The 22,374-nt window shown below is 42.1% G+C and overlaps 1 protein-coding gene across 3 annotated transcripts in view; it reads right to left on the bottom strand.

The window, feature by feature from the left end:
* SPIDR (scaffold protein involved in DNA repair) overlaps positions 1 to 22,374 on the bottom strand; it is a 212,735-nt gene that overhangs the window by 177,912 nt on the left and 12,449 nt on the right. For 2 of the 3 annotated variants that reach the window (XM_013368108.3, XM_021292034.2), the window contains exon 5: positions 21,095 to 21,252. In XM_013368108.3, the coding sequence (XP_013223562.2) occupies positions 21,095 to 21,252 (158 nt within the window). Of the gene's footprint in view, positions 1 to 1,863; positions 11,530 to 21,094; positions 21,253 to 22,374 lie in introns of those variants that run through there. The other variant, XM_021292035.2, reaches the window with a different exon arrangement.

The following is a 22,374-nucleotide window of genomic DNA, read 5'->3' as shown; positions in this document are numbered from 1 at the left end:
ACTGACAGGTAACTCAGGAGTGGGTGTTGAATCATGGGAACCTGGCACCACTGCATTTCTCTCTCTTAAAAGCCAAACGTCAAGTGAGCCAAGACCTAGAAACTTAGCGCACAACTCAAAAGAAGAAAAAAACCCCAAAACTAAAATGGCTAATCTGTCCAAATAAGAGACAGTTAAAACAGATCTAAACTGCAACCCATAAATTCACTTCTCCATTCACCTCTCCCTAGAAACATTAAGTTTTCCCAGAGATCTCATTCTTAAGTCAAAAAAATATATCCCAGAAGCAAACGGGAAGAATGGGTTTCTCATCAAATACTAAAATATCAACGGTTGTCTTAGAGACCACTTAGTGATGTGTCTGGCATTACAACTGCTATCCTGTTGCAAGGGTTTTATGAGCTTGTCAAAGACTCTTATTTTGCCAGTAGTTCCAAAATTATTGCTCACAGAGCAGTTACTGGAAGTGAAGGGGAGGGGATCTAGTGTGATTTGTGGTAGGGTTACAGGAAGGAAAAGTATGCTACTATGCAAAGTAGCAACAACACAGTGCCCTGAAAGGGAAGCTGGAATAAAGAGACCAAGAAAACCGGTCTGTCTTTTCAACACCATGACAAGGGACAATCCTGCACACAGAAAGCTCACCCTGAAGAAGAGATTTCTTTACTTAATGCATTTTTAAGAGCAGTCCAAAGCTCCAGGGCTAAGAGAAAACACAAAATCCCATAGGAAGGGGAAGAGACTGAGCTAGCACAGCTATTGCCACTTTCATGCACTATGTGCCTTTTCGTCTGTTTTCGTCACGAGCAGGATTTTGTCACTGGAACCTCAAGAGTAGCTCCTTCTTTAAAGGCACGAAGTACACACTGTGATTAAAAGCCATTACAAGCACAGGAATAAAAGGCAAATAACAACAATCAGTGGGCAGAGAAAGGAAAACACTTCAACACACGCTACAACTTGTGGACCTTGTTCTGCTCATTAAACCCACGGCCATCTCCTCTGTCCTCACAGATTCATGTGAGATTGGGCTTTTTCTTTTAAAAAAATCCTTCCTCAATCACTAAAGAAAATTCAAAAGCCTGTTAAATTCAAAGCCCTGAAATCTCAGGCTCTTTGGAAAACTAACGCAACAGAGCCACCTACCATGCGAAGGCGGGACTGACAGGGCTGAGGCAGCAAGAGCTGCCACTGAAACTTATTTGAATGAACTTGACCCAGGTTGGAAGCCGGCCAGCACCCTACGTCACCCCGTGACTTAACAGAACACAGTGTTCTTGGCACCCGCACAAAAATGTGTTGAAATCTACGCAGGAGAGAGAGAGAAAAAAATAAAAAGTCAGTGTATGCTTCAAATTAATAGAGGAAAATGGTAATGAAAAGGTAATAAAATGCAAAGGTGGCATTAGACGTTTTTAAACACGCCTGCTGCATTTTTCCCCCGATTTCTTCGTATCGTTTAGTGTTCCCTCATGCACCAGAAGCTCGGCACGGGGGCAGTTCTCCTCAGGACGAGCCTTCCCCTGTCCAAACTCCGTCCCACGCGCTCTCCCTCTCACCTCTCCCTGTGCCCTACCTGGAAAATTCCAGCGCGGCGCCGAGCCGGGCGGGAAGGGCAGCAGGGCTGTGGCACCGCCAGGGCCGCCCCTGACTCACCTCCTCGCCCGGCCCTCGCGCAGAGGCGACGCGGCCTGCACCTCGTGCCACACGTCCGGAGGGGATGAGCGGCCGTGCAGTTATGTCATTCGCAAACAGATTGTGCTAACACTCTTGTCGCGAGATGAAAAGCAAACAAGTAGAAGGAGAACAGGCTGAATAAACTTAATGAACCGTGAACTTGATGTACTTCCTTCACACACCTACCATATGGCTGTTATCTCCCTTCTCCATGTTTCCTCTGTCTGGGACTCCCCCTCTTTCTCTTCAAAGTCTAGTCCCTTTTCCGCCTCTCTTCCTGATGTCCTATCCTCCTCTTCAGTGACTGATGGAGACATTTGATACCTGCAGATGCAGGATCAAAACCAGCTCACAGACAGCTGCTGAGTGGGCTCTCCCCAGTCACCTGCCACCTGCACCCGCAGCGTCCTGACGGCGCAAGGCTCCAGCAACACCTTCCAGCCACAACGACAGAAAGATGGATCCAGCTTCACCTTCATTACTTTCAGCACACTCACCCTCAGCTTAGCACGCGGTTAGAGGGATACACAGGAGACGGTAAGGCAAACATGCTCCCTACCTGGACAGCCCACTGGAGCTGCTTCCACTATTTCAGTGCAAACCTGAACAGGCGCATCAGTTAATAGCTAATCCAGTGTTCCACCACCCTTCACCCATCAGCTAAAAGGTGACAACATTTTTGGCTAGTTACAGGTTCTCTAATGAGACATGCAACACACGCATCTAGGAGATGATCCATGTCCCTGGCCAGTCCTTCCAACATCAGGAGCCTGGGTTATGTGTGAAAGCTGCACTGATTATTTTTCACCTTGACTATTAAACACTGCAAGCTACTATTACGACTATAGAAATAAACTATCTGTTAACCAAAGAGACAATAAAACTTGTACAGGAAGCAATTAGACCCTTTCAGTTGTCCCTGTTTAGCATCACAGAAAATCCTTTCAAAAGTTCTTCCAACCAGAACCCTGCTTATGTCTTTCAAATTAAAACAGTATTAGCTCTGATACTGTAACAGTGGGGAAAAAAAAAATGTGCTTTAATGCCCCAAAAATTAAAAAAAAAATAATGAGAAAGAAGACGTGTTTGATGTTTTCTTGATATATTTTTTGATGTTCAAAATGCCATTTTCTGAGTAACTGCATCTTAAGGTAAAAAAAGTCTAGGGAGATATGAAAAATACAATTCTTAAATGTCTTCTTTTGTCTCTCTGTAGGATACACCAAGGACACATTCACATATGGAGAATGCTCCACAAATGTTGATCAGGACAAAGTAGAGAATGGTACTACTTCACGAACGAATAATTTAAAAGCTCTCTATAAACCATTAATGATCATTTTACACAACTACATATAAATGAAAATTTTCACAGAGCAATAGAAACAACAATGGAGGTAATAATTTCTAATGTCATCTTTCTATAGTCAGGCTCCAGATCAAAGAGGGCACCTAAATAAGTAGCAGAGATAAAGTGAATTCAGAGTTTGTTAAGTTACAGGAAGGCATTTAAGTAAGAAACACACGGACTGCTGAGGACACAGATGACAGGGAATTCCTATCAAGGCAAGTAAGTTTCCAGTGACATGCCCTGACTTGATAGGTTATCCTTAAAAATCCCCATGGAAGAAGCAGTTCATACTTCCTTAACAAAGATGCGCTGGCATTCACAATGTACGCATCTAATGTCGAAGCAGTTACCTGCCCATTCCCCTCCAAACACAGCCAGGAACACGACTCCTGCAGCTGAGACAGGGGGAAGATTTTCACAGAAGAGGGAAGCTCTTCAGTAGCCTCATGTTTACAAAGGAGTTTACTGGGTTGACAAGGAAAAAAACAAACAAACAAAAAACCACAACGACAAACCCGCAGTGATCCGCATACAACATGCTTTGAATACACACGAATTTGTCAAAAAAATTACAGGTGAGCTCTCCACCAAACTTTGAAAGCCTGCCCCAGCACCCTCACTCCTCTCCTAATTGGGCTTGGCAAAGAGTGCCGAGATACTGTTAAGTCTGAAAGTTTGTTCGAGAACCAGATCCACAGGTTAGAGAGGTTTTCTGGAGCCACTCCCAGCTGGCCAGTGAGCAAACCACAGGGAGCCTGCCAGAGCCTCCAAGGAGGGCAGAGTTGAGGGCAGGATGTGACACACTTGCCGCAGTCACACGGGCCACTTCTCTTCCCGGCTGACAGCCTCTGGGCAAGGGCACAGGACTACTAGCTCAAACAGAGCGAGGTTCATTTTTATATTGTATTGTTAAAGTATGTATTCAATAAGATCGTTTGCTCTTACACGCTTCGAGACTGTGAATGGGATTTTAAAAAAAAATAGTTGGGATCTCTTACAACTAAAAGATAAAGCAACGCGACCTCATGGTTTGTAGCTGAACACAAAAGGCAGCGAGGCCTGGGCTCCGTTGCCCCTCTCCTAAACCACCTCATCTCTCTGGAACATGAAGTATTTCAATTTGTTAAGTCCTGGAATATTTTCACTTGTGGTTTAGGGAATCTCAAGTGATTGGATGCAATTAGCTGCACCAAGACCAAAACCAGAGTAACACATTCCCTGACTTTAGTACGCACTGTTTGAATTAAGACCTCCAATTGCAGCGTGTTATGTTTTTATTGAACATACAAAATAAAACAAAACACACCAACAAAACACTCATACACCCCTATATTTTAACGGTAAAGTCCTATATTCAAAGCACAGTTGAATCCTGAGCCATGAATGCACCTCTAACCATCTTCAACTATACACATATGAAAGCAACCACAGCAGCACACAACTACACCTAGTTACACACCTGCCAGGTAGGAAAACAACGTAGGCAAGAGGAATACTTTTATTTTCTTAAATACAACACCGTTTGTCAATTCAAAAGAGGGAAGATTATATTAGATATGTGATCCTCCTTATAAATAAGTGTAAACAAGACTCAGATACTGAAGAAGAGCAACACCTTGTAGCTCCGTTAACATGTTGATTTATTCATTTGAGAGTTGGGTCATTTGCTAATAAAGCACAGAGCACTCATGGGACATGTCAGTAATGCTGCAGAACCTGACAACCTAACGTGTTTGCCTACTTTCTCCTCCCCCATTTTTCAGCACAGTTAAAATATCCGGTTAGAGGGTCAGAGAACAGAATCTAGGACAGATCCATAATGAAAGAGTGACTCGTAAGTGAAGAAGCAACTTAAAAACATGACTTTGGAGAAGCAGGAAGTGCAACAGCACATGAGAGAGACAATCACATTCATAAGCGAGTAAAAACAGGATAATGACAGAAGAAGGTTAGCGTTCATTGCAGCTTCTAGAACATTCAAAGTCAACACACTTTACTTCTATTGCTGTTTTATAACACCTGACCTCTCAGTCCTCATAATACTTTGGTCTGGAAATTACTTTTTACCAGATGAAAAGCACAGAAAATAGGTGAAGGAAAAAAGGTCTGTCGACCTATGGGGCAACACAATGGGATTTACGTCATCTGTGGTTCCAATAAATGCAGACAGAGGCAGACAAATTGCACCGATCTGACTATGCATGCAAAACTCAACACCTTTCAACGTATTAAACACAAGTTATTACTGTTTGCAGTGAAGGAGATGATGTTCATTGCCAGCTACATATAGGAACAGATTTCTAGGTATTTGGTTTTATTTTAACCAATTGCAGCTTAGGATTGGGAGTGTGTATGTGTGTGTTCTTTTTCAAAAGCTAGAGCAGCTTGGTGCTTTTCTAAAAACAAACACACACACTTATAGCACTGACCACATTTTAACCACAGTAACAATGTCATACAACCCATCAGGCTTCTGGATTCTACAGAGTTTCATAACGTTAAAACAGATTTGTAATCACATCTTATTTAAATAAAATCTCAAGTTGGTTTCTTCAGTCTTAATTTCATTCTCACTTTTTCTTAATTCTTTTACATCCTTACCTATCACTTTCTTCACTTTAGTTTTATGCTTCCATTTCATTATGCACTAGTTTGCCTCAGTTTTTCCTGTGTGGTTTTTAAGACTTCTAGCAACAACACTACATAGTTAAGCCCATAAAGCCAAACAAAAGAATTCCTTTCTAACTTTTTCCAGCATTGTTTGTTTATATTTCTACACATGCAATTAGTCTAGTTTTATCTAGCAAAAATTAAAGCATTATTCTTTTTAGAAACTGAACATACTGGGGACTAACATCTGCCAGAGAGATGGAGGCACCAGGTAGAAAGTTTCAGTTTCACTAAACAGAAGTAAGCTGTTGGATTCACTCTGCATTTTAGATGTAAACAGCAAACTAGAACTTCCTTTTGCTTTAAGCCCATAAACATTGGCATAATGCCACATAAGATAACATGCTAACCAGACTCTAGAAGCCGAGGACTTAAAAGCACAATAAACCAGCAACTAAAAAAAATTGTGGAGATCAAGGAAACAAAGTAAAACAGCAAGAACAAATCAGGCCAGAGATTCGTTGATCTCAGCATCCTACCTGGGACGGTGGCCTATATGAGACACGTGGAGCACAGAAGTGCAAAGCACATGAGTACTTTTCCCCTGAAATACTCCTCCACAGTGAAGTGATTTGCAACTCCAGAACCTCCCAAGGGAGCATCTTGACTTACCAGTTTAAGGGATTTTCCCCCAGAAAGAAAAAAAAAGCCCTGTTCCATCACTTTTAAACCAAACTCCACAGAAATCTGGCAATATTGTACAACTTAATGGTTTTAATGTCAGCAAAGAAAGTAATTGGAAGCGACCACAGATGGGTCACCAGCCATAGGTTTCCATTCTAGTCACTGTGGTGTATTATTGCTGCAACACCTAAAGAAGCCTCAGAAAAAGTTAAGGAGCGTTATGCTGAGACCTGTACCAAAAAAGGCAAAAAGGAGTGGCAACCTCTGCTCAATGACTTTGTGCCAGATAAAGAGCCTGTGCAATGAAGTGCATTTTTAAAAAGTCAATAGCGCCAAAGGAAAAAAAATACACTGTAAAATACTTTTCTTGCAGTTAAACCCTACAATACTCCTATGACTTGGGGATCTCCTTCAGAACATTTCATTCATTCACTCCAGTTCATTCCAGTTCAGGAAAACACATGAGCTACATTACCATCTTCTTTCTTCTTTTTGAAACTGGAGCACAGTGCAGCTAACAAGCAGATGGAGAATTTTTAAGATCTACTGGCTGCAAATCTCATAAAAATTAAATCCATTTGCTGTTCTTCCATTTAAAATACGCATGGTAACAAAGCAAAAGAAATTAGCATTCAGTGGTCTCAAATCATCCCTCCCTGCTCAAAATATTAGAATAAAACACAACACATTATAGCACCAGTAGTCTTTCTTTTTCAGATGTGTGATGACGACAAGGATCATGACTGTGGCAAAGCTGAATTATTATGGTCTATATTATTATTTTTGACTGTTCAGAGTGTCTGGAGCATGCAAGACTGATAGAAAACTTCCACCACCGCTTTACAAAATGCTTACAAATTAATTTATGGCAATTAAGTAACAGGAAAGTAGAATTAAAAGAACATGCAATTTGCATGCAGATAATTTCCAGCATTTTTTCAGTCAAGTTTTTGAAGTCATTTTCCACAAGCAACTGCTTAATTAAACATACAGAAATGCCAACCTTAGAATGTTCAAGGTAGTTGCAAAGTTATACGTACAGCAACAAAAAGCACATTCAGTACTTTATAACAATGTAGTACAACTTCTTGGGGTTTTTCCCCCCTCTTAAATCTCACTGTCATTCTTGTTTTTAAGAAGTGACTTGCACCACAGGTGCGGCACAGAAGTTGCATTGCCTTACAGTACTATGTAAAATCATGTTCTGATTTTCCTTTCCATCGTTTCTCCGATTATTTCTTGCACTTAGCTCCCAACATAATGACCTGTGTTGTGATGATGTTAACTAACTTAAATATTTACAAATACTCAGCATGCACAACAGAACCAAGGCGATATGTGCAATATTTTTCACTTAGACTCATACGTGAAAGTGATGAATCAACTTAGCATCCTCATTATCAACAAAAGTGATGATTCATCTTTTTTGGTAATTATGTTTTGTTTAAAAATTGAAGAAATCAAAACAGATATTTTCCCGGATGTAGTTTCTGCTTTGAGCTCATTAGATTTAAGAAACCATCAATATGTATGGGAACCATTTTCCAAAATTGTAAAGCCATGTAAGAAAACAATTCTCTGCACTGTTCTGATGGCCACTTAAGCAATCACAGAATCTTTAAACTGTAGGTAGTGTAAACCACCAATCAAAACCAATGTAAAATCTAGCTCTACTGTTTGCAAGGGAAAAAAAAATGTGGAAAATGAGACTCAAGTACATGTAAAGGTTAAAAATTATATGGGAATAATCACCCTCCTGCATTTTTTTTTCAGATTTGTTGCTTGTAAAAACATTGATTTTTGTTGTTGTTTAAACTGACAATTTTATAATCTGATGTCTGGCTCACTGCTTTTTAGGCATATGAGAGTGGCAATTATGTCCTGGTTTATTTCCTTGTCCCAAGTTCATACTAATATTCTAATCCTTTGAAAAGTCTACATAACCTGATATTTTTAATCCAACCTTCTCTCACAAACTATGTAAGAGAACAATACATCTCTTTCTCTCCTCACCTCTTCCTCCTCTGATAACTACAGGCTGAGGCAGATGACAAAGCTTCTTTGTGCAAAGAGCTGCCTTGACCCTTCCTTTCTAAAACAGTAATTAAAAGCCATACAAAAACTCTTCTATCCTCCCAACACACCACAGGTATCTTGCATTGTAAGGATGATCATGTTAAGTCCTGTAAAGGAGGAACACGTTAGCCAAAGCTCACCATTTGTGACATTTCCTGGTATGCAGCTATATAATCTGGTTTTACAAGCAGCTCTATAAAACTGTTACATTGCTGTCTGTAATATTGTTAGTTCTTTTCTCTATAGATGTCTGCAAAGAACAGAGCGCAAGGAAATACAATGCTTTATCTGCAATTGCCACAACTAAATGGTCTTTTCTCTAATTCTGTCTGGAGACCACAAACTTAAATTGGTTCAGAAAGGGACTGAGCAAGCTATTGAAAGATAAAATTCATAATATCTCTCAGACTTAATATTGTCAATGCAACTTCTGGCTCAGCAGGCACCTAAACTGCAACAGATCCTCCCTTCTGCCACCACACAACATTTCACATAGTCTTACACTTTTCTCCCAATACTATTATAAATTTGGGAGGCCAATATAATCCTGTGTCAGCAGTTCATGAATAACACTTTATTACTTTAGTGTTATGCACCTATTTCCAACTTCAGACCACACCGTTATACACTCATGCATTCACATATATGTTCTGAAAGGTGGCTGCAATTACGCTGCTTACCCCAGAAAGGAAGATCAGTATTGCGGATTTATAGTATTTACTCTTTTTGTACTGCTAGTTACATTGTCTTCCCATTCCCAAAGATCCTGGAGTGCTTCATATCCTAGACAAATCACTTCATTACTGGAACACACCAAATTCACAATGAAACTCAGCACCACCGATGTTTTTAAGTAATAAAAATGAAAGATTTCCATTAAAAACAAACAAACAAAACCTTACCTTTGCACTTCTCCCTCACCCAATCAAGCAAGTTAAAGAAACTTAGTCTGTGAAGCCTGTCACCAGCTCACTCCAGGGAAGCTAAACCTTTCCCTAGGCAAGTTTGGCTGCAGCCATCACCCTCCACAAAATCTATGCTGCCTCAAAGGCTCTTCACCATCCCCATGTCTGTTCAAAAAGCTTTATTAAAAACATGAGGTAATCATAAACAAGACTGTGAAAAAAACACCCTGCAGAAGCAACACAGAGCAACAGATGGTAAAGAATTAGAGCTACAAAGGGGACCTGCGGCACTGCACCAAGTGGGGACCCATTTGCAACATCGTGTTTTGGTATGTGACTTCTCCATTGCTCTGCAGAGAAAGCACTGAGGGTGGCAATGGACACAGGACAAAATTCATGCACGCTGAAAAGCCCACAGCACGCAAACATGGGAACAGCTGTAGGGGAATATACCAAGGATTATTGTAGCCCCTAACTTTTGCCTCCAACAATGATTAATGTCAGATGTTTAGGGAAGAGTTTAAAACAGGACAAGCATGTGGCAACGCTGCCACAGAACAGTCTCCCCGATTCCGGTTTGCGGCTTCAACTAGATGCAAGATCTTTGTATTTAATCCTTAACAGATTTGTCTTCCATGAGTTTGTCCAATTAGCTTTGAACCCATGTAATCTTTCAGCATCTATATAATCCTGTGGCAAGGAACTCCGCAGCTCATATGGTCAGATGAATAAACTCCTTTTTAATGTTGAATCAACCTGCTACGTTCACTTGATGTCTCCTAGATCAATGCAGTACCTAGTAATTCCATTTACTTTATCTATTTGTGACTCATGGGTTTCTTTCATGTCCTCTCCACAGCAAGCTCTTCTTGAGGATGAAGGTTTCTATTCTACAGAATTTCTTCTCATGCAGAAAATATCCGATACGTCTGATCACTCTTACCAACTTGCTCCAAAGCTTTTTAATTCCACCACACCTTTTTTTTTCTCATGAATGATAGGACCAAAACTAGCCTCCACAAGTACAGCTGATGTGCAAACTTAATGGATTTTTAAAATTGAATTGTTTTTAGCAGCCTTTCAGAGTAGCTAAACCCCAACACAAACCTCAACCCTTCTTGTCCATGACTGCTTTATGTCAGGATGAAGCTGTTCTGCCCATTGTGTTTGCCTTCACAAGCAGACAGTTCCGATCTGCTTTTCTCACTTAGCTTCAACGGTCCCTTTCCCATTTCCAGGTGCCTGCAAAATACCAACAAGCCATTTCTTCTCAGAAGCATCAAACTTCCCAGCAGCACCACCAGGATACCTTCAAAGGGGGAAAAGAACTTTCCTCCACCAGTGTAACGACAAGAAAAACACACAGAGAAACAAGAGTCATTGTGTGCAGAAGACTGGAGAGGCTGCCACAAGAGAACTGCGCCGGTGAGACTCATGATGTGAGGAGCTACTGCAGCCACCATATCTGAAGAGCTGCAATCAGATGACAGCATTTGGTGGCACAGAACTAAACAGTTGTGTTAGGCAAGAGAGAACCAGTGAACTGAGACGGAGCAATGACCAGGCGAGGGTGAATGGGGACAAGCGAGTGAAATAGTGACCATGCCTGGAAGAGGAGACAGAGTGGGAGGAGGATGACTGGGACTGAGTCAAAAAGTATGTCACTGTGCTGGGACTGAGCAGGGAATCAACAGCCAGGTGGAACAGCTTCTTCGTGTGTCCAAGAAGGGAATAACAAAGCTGGGCTAGAGTTGGCAGTAGTGGAAGAGATATCATATAAAGTAACAGATTATGAGCATATTTCCAGAGAGACTGATGACAAAGACAAAACCACCAAGCAGTCAAGGCTGCTGCCCTGGTCTGAAGGCAAACAGTGATACACTAAATGGAGAAAAAAAAAAAAGCGTGGGAGCAGGGTTATATGCAGCTGGCATTTACATGAGTGTGTGTTAACAGATTCCTGCAGAGCAGGCAAAATCCTCTTTGACATGTTACAGTTATAGAGTTCTAGCCCATCGCTACAGACTATCTCCATAGAAAGGGTTAATCAGTCACCAGGGTTATTAGTCTGGAATGTAAGTGTCCTGATAACAAAACAACTGTAAATCTGAATTGTCATCTACAGATGATTCAGAGGTTTGTATAGAAACTGTTTATCACAAAGCAACAGCAACAAAACATGACACAGACCCTGCCAAACTGGATATGAGAGACACTAAGATTTCACCCCACCCCAGTCCCAACTCATTGTCTCCAAGAAAGCCACCCCCCCAAACAAAAGTTCCCACCTCCAAATTTCTTAAGTTTTATTATAAACATTCTCAGTTTTATTCCATTTGTTTTGCCCTCGTTTACTCCTCTTTTATCTGCCCAACATATTTCCACATTGCAATGGGAGTCAAGAACAAACGTCCTGTTCCCTATACTATCAAACTGCATTCCTTCCAAGCAAAAGATACAGTGGCATGGCTTAAGAAAACCCCACAAAATAAAAACCCCACATAGCTGCCTCCTTCCATGCAAGATAAAAACAAGTACAGATGTACAACAGCTTCATCCACTAAGAGGGGGAGAAACACAATGGAAAAACCTTGGGGGTTTCATAATAACCCCAAGGTTAGTACAGAAGTTTTTAAACTTCCATCTTCCTGTGTTTTCTAAGATATTTTTAATTTATTTCCATATCTCACTTATATCTCAACATGAGCCAGCAATGTGTGCTCACAGCCCAGAAAGCCAACTGTATCCTGGGCTGTCTCAAAAGCAGAATGACCAGGACATTGATGGAGGTGATTCTGCCCCTCTACTCCACTCTCATGAGACCCCACATGGAGTTCTGCATCCAGCTCTGCAGTTCTCAGCACAGGAGAGACACGGACCTGGTGGAGAGGGGCCAGAGGAGGCCACCAAGACGACCAGAGGGATGAAACACCTCTTCTACAAAGAAAGGCTGAGAGAGAGAGTTCAGGCTCTTCAGCCTGGAGAAGAGGAGGCTCCAGGGAGACCTTATAGCAGCCTTCAAGTACCTAAAGGGGACTTAAAACAAAGCTGGAGAGGGATTTTTCACAAGGGCAGGTAGTGATAGGAGAAGGAGCAATGGCTTTAAACTGAAAGAAGGAAGATTTAGACTAAATATAAGGAAGAAAATTTTTCACCATGAGAGTGGTGAGGCACTGGAACAGGCTGCCCAGAGAAGCTGTGGATGCCCCATCACTGGAAATGTTCCAGGCCAGGCTGGATGGGGCTTTGAGCAACCTGGTCTAGTGGAAGGTGTCCCTGCCCATGGCAGGGGGTTGGAACTGGATGATTTTTAAGGTCCCTTCCAACTCAAACCATTCTATGATCTGTGATTCTATGATCTTCACAGTTCGGTCGATTCTACAAAAAGCCTATATATACAAAGCCTTACCACCAAAGGAACAGTTCTGTTTTGGTGAAAAGTGACAATAAACTCTGAAGAAGATGAAGCCTAAATAAAGGGATAGTTGGATGATTTTTGTATACCTCATGTTTTACTTGTTCTACCAGGAACCGGATTATCTTGGACATTTAAATATCTTCTTTTCACTTAATAGCCATTCTATAAGCAGTATTACACATGCATTTTTTTTTCCAGATAGCCATACATATGCGTTTCTTGCATAGCTGCCACAAACCCCTAGACCAGTAAGGCTCACTTGTGAAAAGATGCAAGCTGCAACTACACCAGGTGCCTTAAAAGGACAAGAAACATTTTCTTCACCACTGGATGCAAAAAACATGCCTGGTAGTAAAAGAGCATTTTACTTTCCCTGATATATTCGGGCCTCTGCTTGATGAAACAAAGTGGCATGAAGGGTTACAGAACCAGCCACTGAAAGATCATTAAATTATTTTTAAAACAAAGTGACAACCTACAAGGAAGATTGAAGCAAAGGTTTTTAAAGAATTCAAGCTACTAGCCAATCTACTCTGTTCAGGTCTCCTTCCAGAACCACAGTATTTAGAAAGCACATATTTCAGAACAAGAAATGTTTAAGATTGGTCTTATGCATTCCACTAAAACTTCTCTTTCACCATTTCCTTCAAAATGGATTTCAAACAAATTCAAACCAATCTCTCCTCCAATTTGGCCTGAGGAGTCCGGAGACACATATCTTCAGGAATTAGTTATGAAGATAAAGTTGGACAAATCAAAACCCAGCAGCTTTCTCACTGTCCTCATGGCTCTTTGCAGAGCGCAAAACTATTAGCAAATGATCCATAATGGCAAACAACAGAAATTCTCATTAGAGGTGCAGAAACAAGTAAGACAAAAGCCTTCACTTTCTGTTAATGTTGTTAACTCCTCTGGCTTCATCCTTTTCACAGAATCACAGAATGTTAGGCATTGGAAGGGACCTCAAAAGATCATCCAGTCCAATCCCCCCACCGGAGCAGGAACACCTAGATGAGGTTACACAGGAATATGTCCAGGTGGGTTTTGAATGTCTCCAGAGAAGGAGACTCCACAACCCCCCTGGGCAGCCTGTTCCAGTGCTCTGTCACCCTCACTGTGGAGAAGTTTCTTCTCATATTTAAGTGGAACATCCTGTGTTCCAGTTTGAACCCACTGCCCCTTGTCCTATCATTGGTTGTCACCGAGAAGAGCCTGGCTCCATCCTCATGACACTCACCCTTTACATACTTATAAACATTAATGAGGTCACCCCTCAGTCTTCTCTTCTCCCAAGCTAACGAGCCCCAGCTCCCTCAGCCTTCCCTCATACAGGAGAATGTCCACTCCCTTAATCATCTTTGTTGCCCTGCGCTGGACTCTCTCCAGCAGTTCCCTGTCCTTCTGGAACTGAGGGCCCAGAACTGGACACAATATTCCAGATGTGGTCTCACCAGGGCGGAGTAGAGGGGGAGGAGAACCTCTCTTGACCTACTAACCACCCCCCTTCTAATACACCCCAGGATGCCATTGGCCTTCCTGGCCACAAGGGCACAGTGCTAGCTCATGGTCATCCTGCTGTCCACCAGGAGCCCCAGGTCCCTTTCCCCTACACTGCTCACTACAGGTTGTTCCCCAACTTATACTGGAACCTGGAGCACTGCACTCCTGGCAGCACATGCCCGTCTCTTCCCTGTAGCCTCTTCTGCTGAGCACCAGTCAGGCTACCAAAGGGAGACAGGAGAGACCCTCTTTCTTAGCTTCACATCTTGAGATGGAGGTAGGGCCCTGACGGTGCAAACATATGTCACTTTCCTTCTCCCTAGTACTCCTGAAGCCCCTCTGCAGTGCTGTGAAGAGAGCTACAATGCCCAGAGGTGCCAGGCCTGAGGAAACGCAGATGTGTGCTGCAAGAAAACTAACACAGGCCACTTGAATCTTGTTTAAATCACCAGGCAAACGTGGTGGGGAGGGGGGGAAGACAGCAAAGAGGAGAGCATTTGGTACGCGGATGCTGAGATAGCAATGCTGTCAGCTGTACTTAAAGTTGTTCCTCTCCAGAGCTGTGCAAGAAAGAACATTGGGCTCAGCTGAAGCCTTAAGTTATACAAAGCCGAGGGGCTGGATTAGCATGCACAAACAGCCTAGTGCTTCAAACAGCAGAAAAATACAGTCTGGGAATGACAGCACAAGGTCTAAAGTCTGTTTATGTCACTGTGGTACCTCCTGCGATCCGTCAGATTTTGTACACCCAGGACGTGGCACATAGGAGTCGCCATTACATTCAGATAATAAGACATCTGGAGAATTTCACAAACTAGGCATAAAGAAGCACAGCTACCTCCGTGACACTCTGCAACACCTACAAGAGCAGACACACATATATGCAAGCACCTGCAAGTGTAGCAACTATGATCACAGAAACTTCCTTCAAAACAGGCAGCATGGACTTCCAACATTTCTACACCACCAGAAAGACACTTAATGAGTGTCAAGACACTCATATGACTGACTGTGTCATTCTTGAGGAAGATAATGAGCCGGTTCAGCTACACTAAGATTTGAACTTCTGTCTCTCAGAATTATAAAGAAAAGTCTTCCCAGGATGCTTCAAACCACCAAAGCAAGGAACATTTGAGCCAGCTAGGAATTAGCTGAATTAGCATCTTCAATCCTGATTTAAAATCAATCCCTGCAGGTGGGATGCAGCAGAAAGCAGCTGGTACACAAGTTAAGTTTTGTCTAGCAGTTCAGATATCAATCATTCCACCTTGCTGATATGAATGCAAAAACATTTGTTTCTGTACCACTATTAACTTGCAGTCTTTTGATTAACAGTCATGCCTAAAAACCCCACCTGAGGAGCCCTGCCAGAAAAGACCAGTTCTACCCACAGAAGTAAGGTTCCAGTTTTTGGGGAAACAGTGAGAAGAGAGGCAGGGAAAGAAGGATGTTGCCCAGACTGGTTATGCTGTCTCCATCCTTAGAGTTTTCCAAGATCCAACTGGATAAAGCACTAAGCGGCCTTGTCTGATCTTGCACCTGAGCCTGCTTTGTGCAGGTTGAACTGGAGATGTTTTGAAGTCCCTATCAACCTGAATTATTCCATGAAGTGCACATTTAGAAATAATAGTACGCTTGTGGGTATTCTTGTATATATTCTAATAAGCTTCCTTCGGTAATGGACTGACAAAAATAATTGTTTGCAATAACATGGTCGTATCATCACCCTTTATCAGAGTTAAGTCATCAGTCTGACAGGATGACACAAATTCCATTTGCCATAATAATGATTCCCTACCTTGAGATAACCTATTTTAAATTCTGTTACACAACAATAGTTCTAGACTTAAATCTAATTACAAAGCAAATGATAGTTATAACTACCATTATAATGGATCAAGAGAGTAAGGACATGAAAGCAGGCCCAGAAATAACAGGAAAATCTTGGCCCACTCACCCTTTAAGTGATCTCTTCAGAATTTCATTAGGTGTGCTGAATCCCCCTCAGAGAAGGACAGAGTTTGGGGTATTTAAAGGCAACGTTAAGACAGCGATAAAGCCTTGAACTAAGCGACTGAGTGAACCTTATTTTCACAGATGAGAAGGTCTCAGGTAAAAGACATACATTGACATACATCCATGCACATGAAGGACTTCTCAAATAACGTGTTCTTCACTCAGGGAAAACGCAAATATTAACCTTTTGCACAAGATTACAACAATTTTTGCAAAAGACTCAACAACATCAGATCACCCACTGTCAGCACACATAGCCCACAGCAGTGTAGAGAGCTGAGAACATGATGGTGTTTCATTTAACAAAGTTTTGAAACATACAAAGTATGGCAATTTGCTTTTTCAGTTGTCTGTCAGCATACAGCAAGATACTCTGGGTGTATTACCATTCTGTATTTATTTAAAAGAAATGAGTTCTTAACCATGTGGCTTTTTTTAACTTCATCCAAATTAGAAGTTAAGATGAGCAGACAAGCTTATTAGTGCGTTCTGCAATAAAGAGGGACTGCTGTAACCAGTTAAAACCTTATTAGTGCTACAGAGCAAGTACAGAAGACTACCTAATTCCTACACATTAGCAATACAAGGGCGAAAAATTCTCCTCACACCATTCTGGGATAAATCTCACTCGTCTTGCATATAAAGCAAGCAAATCTGGCTGCCCATCGGAAACTGATAAGTAGATTTAACATGCGGGACAAAAAGAAAAGACCATACTCTGTAAGATACCAAAATTATATACTCCAGAAAAACACTGGCTTACTTGAAGGGACTGAGTTACAGAAGGTGTTTTAAGAAGGGATCTGAGTATGGAAGATGCCACTCAGTGCACAGGGCCAGAGAAGGTTCCTGCAGTATGGCAGAAGACATGAATTAACGTACAAGAGCATTGAATTTCATTTAATGCCTAGCATTAAAACATTTAGAAGTTGAAAATAATTTAGAGATGAACAATTCTTACAAAATATGTAACTTCAGCTCATGAGACAAGGTCTATGTGCAAGTCAGGCAAAAAATGGTCATTACCAATGCATAAAAATATGTTGGATCAATTCTGAGGTGACTACTTTTCTAGAAAACATGTATGCTTAAATATTAACCATTAATGTTAATTTTTATTTTAGCACCATAGTCTCCAATAAAAAGTTCAACTTAGGTATCCACCACAGGCAACCTGAAGCAGAGGAACTCTCAGAATAAAACCATCCGGTATCACGTCTTGCCAGATCTCTGTCCTGCATCACCAGCTATAGGTCAAAGGAAAGTTAAAAATTAAAAAATAAAGTCTCCCACCCCCTAAAACTATACAAAGTCAAGCATGACCATGTCATATCTTGCACATGTTTTCTTCAAAAATTCTGAATTGAACCAAAACCAAAAATTAGCTAACTGCTGCTCACCACAAGACCAGCTTCAACTTGCCTTCCTCATTATCCTCTATCAAGCAGCTTTACACATCAGAGGTGGCGAGTTGATAGGCAAGACACAGTACAGGGACTTGGAACATAACCTGAATCGTGACTGTAGTTTTACACCCTACAGATAAGCAAGAGTTTTATCTTCATACCAAAACAATACATGAAGTCTTTCTATGTAGTTAATTATCACTGAATAGAAGTCATTTTCAAATTAGATCCGTTGGTATGTACACGGGAAAAAAAAGCTGCGAAGTTATTCATTTTTTGAGATTTCCCATTACAAACCTAGTACGGCCCTACCATGGGTAAATACTACCATAAAGCTATTTTGGCAGCAATCCTAAACCTCCAGGACCTCTTGGTATTTGGCATATTTTGAAGTGGGGTAAAATAAATTTCATGGTCTTTTGATTATCCACACACTCCATTAGGTTCCAGAGATTTAGTAAATACCACAAAAATGATGATATATCAACATTTGGCTTTTTTTCCTTCCCCCACTATGAACTAGGCAACATAATTAACAGGCCCTTTTAAAGAATACTCATACAGCAAATGACCTCCTATAGTGAACACTGCTTTTCTGTTCTCTCTTGGAAACCTCTCAAACAGCTTGCCTGCATTTTTTTTTCTAGGAAAACAGCATATCCCAAGTAAAGCAAAACTAAGCCTGCAACAGCCACAGCAATTGCTGGGGATTTACCCTCCTGCATACACCAAATTCCCAGAAGAAAGTTTCCTGGTAAGGATGACCACCCATGAAAACTCCCACTGCACAGCACTCCAGCTGGGAAGGGGAAAATGGAAATCTGCAAAGGCATCCTTAGATTCTCAAGGTAGCCATATCTTTTGTAGTAGCATAACTATTCTGGTTAGAGTTGAAAACTTTTATTAAAGTACAGTTACATCTGAAAAAGCCCTCTCATGAGCACCATTTACTAATATGAATGTGTCTCATAACATTTATCCAACTCTCCATCTACCTTGGGGTAAGTCATGCTAGTACAATAAAAGCAGAACAACTTTTACTGCTTGCATAAATCCCAGGACTTTCCCAGGTTTATGTAGACTGTGTGGTCTCTTCTGTCACCCAGGACTGGAGCTATTTTAAATCAGTTCTTCACAAACCTGAAAAGTACTTCATAGAATAGAATCATAGAATCATTTCAGTTGGAAGAGACCCTCAGAATCATCACATCCAACCATAACCTAACCTAACTCTAGCACTAAGCCATGTCCCTAAGAACCTGATTCTAAACGTCTTTTAAACCCCTTCAGGGATGGTGACTCCACTGCTTCCCTGGGCAGCCTGTTCCAATGCCTGACAACACTTTCTGTGAAGAATTTTTCCCAATATCCAACCTAAACCTTCCCTGGCGCAACTTGAGGCCATTTCCTCATGTCCTATCACTTGCTGCTTGGGAGAAAAGACCAACTCCCTCCATGCTACACCCTGCATTCAGGTAATTGATGAGCCCTTGCTGAACTCTGAGCTACAGATGCTAAACTGCTATGGACACCTTCTGCTACGAGCCAGAAGCCAGGTCACGTGTGGCCACGGCATCATACTCTCTCACAGTGACTTTTAATAAAGAATCGATACATAAATTTAAACGGATTTAAGTAAGGCTTTAATCCGCTGCGGCAACAGCCTCGCCCGTTCCTGTCTCCACCGCCGGCCGCAGCCCGGCCCGTTTCCGCCCAGGCCAGCCTGCCAGCGTCGGCCCCGCCGCTCTCCCGCCCCCGGCAGCGCCGCACAGCCCGAGCCGGCGGCGCCCTCTGCCGGAGCCCCGCCGCAGCGCCTCGGCTCCGCCCGCAGGCCCAGCGCCGCCGGGGGAGCGGGCCCGGGGCTGCGTGTCCTCAGCTCCTCCGGGGCCCTGGGAAGCTCCGGCAGCCCAGACTCGCTGGGCCGGGGCTGCCCGAGCAAGGCTCTCCAGCTCCCTCCACCCACTCCCCCTCCAGCTGAAGCCTCCCCTGTGCCGGGTGAAAGGGACCTCTGGAGATCATCTAGTCCAATCCACCCGCCAAAGCAGGTTCACCAGAGCAGATCACACAGGAATGTGTCCAGGCAGGGTTTGAATGTCTCCAGAGAAGGAGACTCCAGAGTCTCTCTGGGCAGCCTGTTCCAGTGCTTTGGCACCCTCACAGTAAAGAAGTTTCTCCTCATATTCAGATGGAACCTCCTGTGCTTCAGTCTGTGCCCTCTGCCCCCTCATCCTATAGTTGGGCACCACTGAAAGGAGTCTGGTCCCCATCCTCTTGACACCCACCCTTGAGATATTTAAAAGTATTAACAAGGTCCCATGTCAGCCTTCTCCAGGCTGAACAGACCCAGCTCTCTCAGTCTTTCCAAAGAAAGATGCTCCAGACCCCTGATAATCTTCGTTACCTGCCACTGGAGTATTGTCAGTAATTCCTTGTCCTTCTTAAACGTAATGCAGTATTCCAGATGGGACCAGATCCTCCAAGATTGCAGGTGCAGGCAGCCCCCAGCACCAGAGGTGAAAAGTTAACTTCGCCTAGGATAGTGTCAAATCTCCAGTCTTTTAATACAAGTCATGGCACTGAAGACACTAAATAAAGATCAAAATTTCTGCCACCTTTTATACTTGATCCAGCATGCCTTCTCTATAAATAAATTTATGTTTTCTACAAAAAAAAAAAAATACTACCAAATCTTAGCTGGTATGATTCAATATCCACTGCTGCCCCTTTCCCGAGCTCTTCAATCTGCATCACCTTTCAGTGATGTGGGTGATCCTGTAGTTAGTACCTTACCATCGCTCTCAGAACACGCTCTAGTCATGATACCTGGATTTGATATGGCCAAGGTCTCAAAGTACTGAAAATAAACAGATAACTCTCTCACCCACCACATTACTGGAAATTTGGACATTAATTAGCAACAGGCAGCCAGGGGCTGTAAAAAATCCAGATTACCATATCTCCAGTGAGAAACCTACTTACTTCATCACCTTTTTGCACACACATTAAAATCCAAGAAATTCCACCTAAATTTAAGAACAAACTTCCACACTGTGAGGGTGACCAAACACTGGCAGAGGCTGCCCAGAGAGGTTGTGGAATCTCCACCCCTGAAGACACTCAAAACCCAACCGGAGAGACTCCTGAGTAACCTGCTGATGCTGCTTTGAGCAGAGGGTTTGACTAGAGGATCTCCAGAGGTGCCCTCCTGCCTCAGCCACCCGTGACTCAGTGACCACACTGCCAAGCTCCAGGTGTGGGACACTGCCTGGTTTTGAGGTTTGGCAGTCAGAGAAAATGCCTTGAAATTCTTGTTTACAGAATTTCTTCTGAAGAGATGAGGTAAGCAAAAACCTCACGTTCCTCCAAATTAAATGCAATCAAATATTATAGTGGAAACTATATAGTAGAAATTATAGTAGAAACTTCTTTTTTCTTAACCTGAGTTTCTTACCTTACAAAGCTCATCATTCTCTTCTTTGACAGGCAGAGAATTAATATTTTTGCAGGAGTCCGAGTCTGATATCTCCAGTGAGCTGTCATCTTTTTCTGATCCATCACACCTATCGGTAGAATCACTGTCCTTCTCCCAATCAATGAATTCTGGTTCATCTAAAATAAAAATATTTACAAAAATAATTTATCTTAATCACCATATATTATTCATAAGCACCGAGTCAAACAGAGTAATGTTACAATTATCCCTCACTTGGGAGAAAGTGCAAAGTTATTATTTACATATGTTCAACTGATCTTTACAATGAACTATTTTGTGATCCTGTCTCTCATAAAAGCTAAATCCTACTAGCAGACAATAGAAGTTTCTGTGAAGAAAGATATATAAATTACATTTAAAGAAGTTTTCAAAGTACTGCCCACAAGAATGCAGTATATTTAACTGCTTAGGTAAGTAGTGGGTTTTTAATTTAGTTTTTAGTTTTCCTAGGTTCTAGTTAGGCTTTCTTTTTTCCCCAATTGCACTGTATTTTCCAAGTGCACTTGTTCAGAATTAACTGGTCTAAGCAAATACCTCGGCAACCTGGCACAGCTGAAAATTCGGTGTAAGTTAACATCTGCTGTAAGTGGTAACCCCCCCAGAGAAATTAAAAACCTAGTTGAAATGTTGACCTAAAATACCATGGCTAAATACACAGGTCTGCAAATCAGAGGATTGTTTAGGATAAATTAATAGAAACAGGCACAAGAAGAAATTGAGTTTATGAAAAGAAAAAGGCGATAAACAAAGGTGGAGATACAGAACAGTCCTTCCACCATCCTCACAACCAGGTGGTGTTTAATGCCACTCTAAAATTCCACTCATACCTCCAAGGATCTCCTGAAGGCAGTGGAAGCTGAGCTGCTCTAGCAGCCCCACCACCCTGCAGGTCCAAGTGCCTCAGAGGAAGAATCTTGTTGTATTTTGTATAAATGAGCATATTCGGAGGAGGAAGGATGAAAACTTTTTTGGTTTTGCTTTTTTGCTTTTGTTAAAGTCACATTTCTAACACCACAAGAGTAACATACAGGGGAGAGGCAGGAGAGAAAGGAGGCAACTGCAGAATGCTCCAGGCATCTGTACAGATCCATGGAACCGCAGCAGCACCTTCTGGGCTTGGCAGTGCTACCGTAGGCTAAATCCCCGATTTCTTCATGGGACTTGCAAACTCTGAAGTCACTCAGACAAATAAACACATAGCTCTGGTGTTTCTGCCTTTTCATGCGTATGAATGCCTT

This window comes from Columba livia, chromosome 2 (genome assembly GCF_036013475.1).
Source record: "Columba livia isolate bColLiv1 breed racing homer chromosome 2, bColLiv1.pat.W.v2, whole genome shotgun sequence".
Lineage (NCBI taxonomy): Eukaryota > Metazoa > Chordata > Aves > Columbiformes > Columbidae > Columba > Columba livia.
Note: the sequence above shows the minus strand (reverse complement) of the source record. Positions and strands in the feature narration are given on the sequence as shown.